At 44.3% G+C, this 3,839-nt stretch overlaps 1 protein-coding gene and 1 pseudogene across 1 annotated transcript; one reads left to right on the top strand and one right to left on the bottom strand.

The window, feature by feature from the left end:
* The first annotated feature begins 905 nt into the window (after positions 1-905).
* On the top strand, positions 906-1,340 carry LOC124373793 (annotated as a pseudogene).
* A 1,465-nt stretch (positions 1,341-2,805) lies between these two features.
* LOC124373792 (histone H1-like) lies at positions 2,806-3,532 on the bottom strand. The gene has a single exon (XM_046832131.1). It carries the CDS (start codon positions 3,487-3,489, stop codon positions 2,872-2,874), a length of 618 nt encoding a protein of 205 aa, XP_046688087.1. The 5' UTR covers positions 3,490-3,532; the 3' UTR covers positions 2,806-2,871.
* Between the last annotated feature and the right edge of the window lie 307 nt (positions 3,533-3,839).

Below are 3,839 nucleotides of genomic sequence, written 5' to 3'. Positions count from 1 at the left end.
AAAAAAAAAAAAAATCATTTCCCTATTAAACAAGACATTATGAAAAAAACCGGACAACGCGTCCCCACGCTAACCCCTAAAAAAGTGGCGATATTGAGTGAAGCGACTGTCGTGACTTCCCCTGGAACGCGATCGATACACCCGGGGGGTTTTTAAAAAGATAAAATCGCCCCTTTCGGTAGTTTTGTCAACTCTGGTGGGCCTGTGATTGGCGTTGGGGACCAACACAGTCGTTCTAGTGTGCCGGCACGTGGTCGGTCGGGGGTCGGGGGCTGAGGCGAGTCCGTAGCAGTGTCCTCCATTGTTATACAATGGGTCGCACAAGAACAGCACTATACACAATATCACTTGTCTTTATAAATAAACTATTTTAAAATATAAATGAATAGAAAGATAGTTAAGTCTTTATGCTAATCTTAGGTCCACGGGAGTGTCCTCCATTTGTTACGGACAAGGCCGGCACAAACATAGAACAATGACATTGAGTTATTTATGAAAATTGAAATAAATAAAATTAATAAACACTACAAATAACACTTGTCCACGTGATACTTAGTCAATTACAATTACATTTAACACTAAAAAAAACACTATATACATTTACTATTAACAAGCACATTATGAAACAACGGACAACAGCGTACCCACGCTAACTAAACAAGATGGCGATATTGCCAGTGAAGCGACTGTCGTGACTTCCCCTGGCAACGCGATCGATACACCAGGTGAGATCGGGATGATAAAATCGCCCGTTGTCGGTTAGTTTTGTCAACTCTGGCTGCTCTGTGATTGGCCGATAATGCGGCGAACCAATCACAGTCGTTCTCAGCTCGTGCCGGCCCGTATATAGTCAATATTTTCCGCAAGGGGAAAACATATCTCATTTAGCGAGACAAGCTTACGCTATGGCACGTACCAAGCAGACCGCTCGTAAGTCCACCGGAGGCAAGGCGCCCAGGAAGCAGTTGGCCACCAAGGCAGCCCCGTAAGAGGCGCGCCGGCCACAGGAGGCGTGAAGAAGCCTCACCGTTACAGGCCCGGCACCGTCGCCCTGCGTGAGATCAGGCGTTACCAGAAGAGCACCGAAACTGCTGATCCGCAAGTTGCCGTTCCAGCGTCTCGTCCGCGAGATCGCCCAGGACTTTAAGACCGACCTGCGTTTCCAGAGCTCCGCCGTCATGGCACTGCAGGAGGCCAGCGAGGCTTACCTGGTCGGACTCTTCGAAGACACCAACTTGTGCGCCATCCACGCCAAGCGAGTCACCATCATGCCCAAGGACATCCAGCTGGCGCGCCGCATCCGCGGAGAACGAGCCTAAGTGACACACAAGCGTGCGCTGCCTGCGTGCGGTGGCTACGACAAACGGCCTTTCTAAAGGCCACCAATAACTCGTTCGTTTTCGCTTATTTTACCGCTTATAGTTGTAAAACCGATGTAAACCTGGTTGTTTCAAGTCGCTCTCGACTATATTTTCTATTGAAAATACCCAATTTATGACTTTGTGTTTGTCATAAATATTTTATTCCAGGAATTTTACAATTCCTTTTTTTTTTTTTTTTTTTTTTTTTCTTTTTAAACATAGTCCGATTTCACTGTAAAATTGTATAATTTTCTGTTTATTTATTTTTTATTTTTTTTTTTTCAAACATACATTGAGTTTACAATAAAAATACGTCAATTGCAATTCGATCGAAAACCATAGTTTCGGTCATGTTTTATACACATGACTTCTAATTAACCAAGAACCGCGTTGAACTCTGATTAAACATAACTTCTAATTTTCGCTTATTTTACCGCTTTTAGTTGTGTAAACATTGGAATTCTGTTATTATATTGAAATTACATAATTACAGAGTTGTCTGTTAACAAGTGTAAATCTGCTCCGTCTAGCGAACCTGATTGCGATTGCTTGATTTATACCTCTAATGTGATCCAAGTCAGTTTACATTTAAGTTTACGAGTTTATTAATTTCCGTACGAAAAAAACACACACAAATTAGTAATGAAACACGTTTAAAACAATATAGCCTACTATTCTGAATTTAACAATATTTACAGAATTTGTCAGATCACGCGATGCTTGCCCGCTGCGCAGCGCTTCGCGCTGCTTGCTCTTTTAGAAAAAAAAATTTACTCGAGCTTGCAAACTCCAAGCCCAGATCAAGCGGCGCGCGTTTATCACTGATATTTAATTACGATCTTTGTGAATGCGGTGAAATATTAGTTTGCAAGTTTGCTCAAAATAAAATATTGACATCACACTACAATATGGTATTATGATTTAACATAAATATTAATGTATATGACCCAATGAAAAGAACTAAGAAATTAGTGTGTGTGTGTGTGTGTGTGTGTGTGTGTGTGTGTGTGTGTGTATATATATATATATATATATAAACAAACGGTAGGTTATTTATTAACGTTGGGATATATATCTTATGAAAGGTTTATCAATAGAAGAGACTTAGGTAATATTGAATGTACATAAATATCTTTCTAAACATAACATTAACGTAAAATCGTATAACATATAGTTTTCATTTATAAATACAAAAACCAATCGTAATTAGTTATAAAAAAAACCCATTAATATTGATTATAATATGTGCATGTGAGTATTTGTAATTATGAGTCAAACATTAAATAAATTTCGTCAAATACAAGACGGCAAACAATATCACTTTTATAATACTTAAAAAAAAAAAAAAAAACAAAACAAAACAAGCTGTTTCGTAATGTATTTGTTATAATAATATCAAAAACAGGGATCGCTAATAAAACACGTTAAAACGAATGACATTTTGGGTGGCCTTTAGAAAGGCCGTTTGGATTTCCCACAGTCGAGGGAGGAGAGCGACTGGCCGGCCGGTTTACTTCTTCTTGGCGGCGGTCTTCTTGGGCGTTTTGGCTTTCTTCACGGCCACTTTCTTCGGTTTGGGCGACTTGGGCTTTTTCGTCGGCGGTTTGGCGACCTTCTTTGCCTTGCTGGGAGTCTTGGGCTTGGCGGCCTTCTTGGTCGCGGCGGCGGCGGCCGGTTTCTTGGCTGCGGCTGGCTTTTTGGCCGCCTTCGGCTTCTTATCGCCGGCTTTCGGCTTGGCCGGTGCTTTCTTGGCGGCCTTCTTGACCGTCTCGCTGCCGGCGGACTTGGCTCCTTCTCCGGAGGATTTCACCGACAGTTTGAACGAGCCGGTGGCCCCCTTGCCTTTCGGCTGGGTGAGAGCGCCGGACGCTACGGCCGACTTGAGGTACTTCCTGATGAAAGGGGCCAGCTTCTCGGCGTCAACCTTGTAGTTGGCCGCGATGTACTTTTTGATGGCCTGCAGCGACGAACCGCCGCGCTCTTTCAGGCTCTTGATGGCCGCGTTCACCATGTCCGACGTCGGTGGGTGAGCCGGCTTGACGCGGGGCTTCTTGCTGGCGGCCGCGGCCTTCGCCTTCTTCGGTGTGGGAGCGGCTGGTGCCGGTGCCGTTGTAGCGGAGTCTGCCATTCTGTATGTCGGGAATATCAGATGGCTCCGCCGCCAGCCGCGACTCGGCTCGCGGCCTGAGTACGTACCGTACAGAGGTCGCCGAGCCGGGCCGTCCCCATCGCCACGCCAGTCCTGCCGGATTTTAGTCGTTTCTCGACACTAAAACCTCTCGTAAACAGTACGTAAGGTCCTGATTAAACGTAAAAATCCGTTTTTCCGATGGCCGAGACGTCTTACCAACGATAAGCGAGTAGAACGCCGTTTTAAAACGAATTTTAACGTCACCAGACAGTATTTAGTGGAGGTCGAACCCCGTCTGTACGCGTTACACAGCCAAAAAACTGTCTATAAAAAACTATAAACGCGGT

This window comes from Homalodisca vitripennis, unplaced genomic scaffold, assembly GCF_021130785.1.
Source record: "Homalodisca vitripennis isolate AUS2020 unplaced genomic scaffold, UT_GWSS_2.1 ScUCBcl_6434;HRSCAF=13646, whole genome shotgun sequence".
Taxonomy (NCBI): domain Eukaryota; kingdom Metazoa; phylum Arthropoda; class Insecta; order Hemiptera; family Cicadellidae; genus Homalodisca; species Homalodisca vitripennis.
Note: the sequence above shows the minus strand (reverse complement) of the source record. Positions and strands in the feature narration are given on the sequence as shown.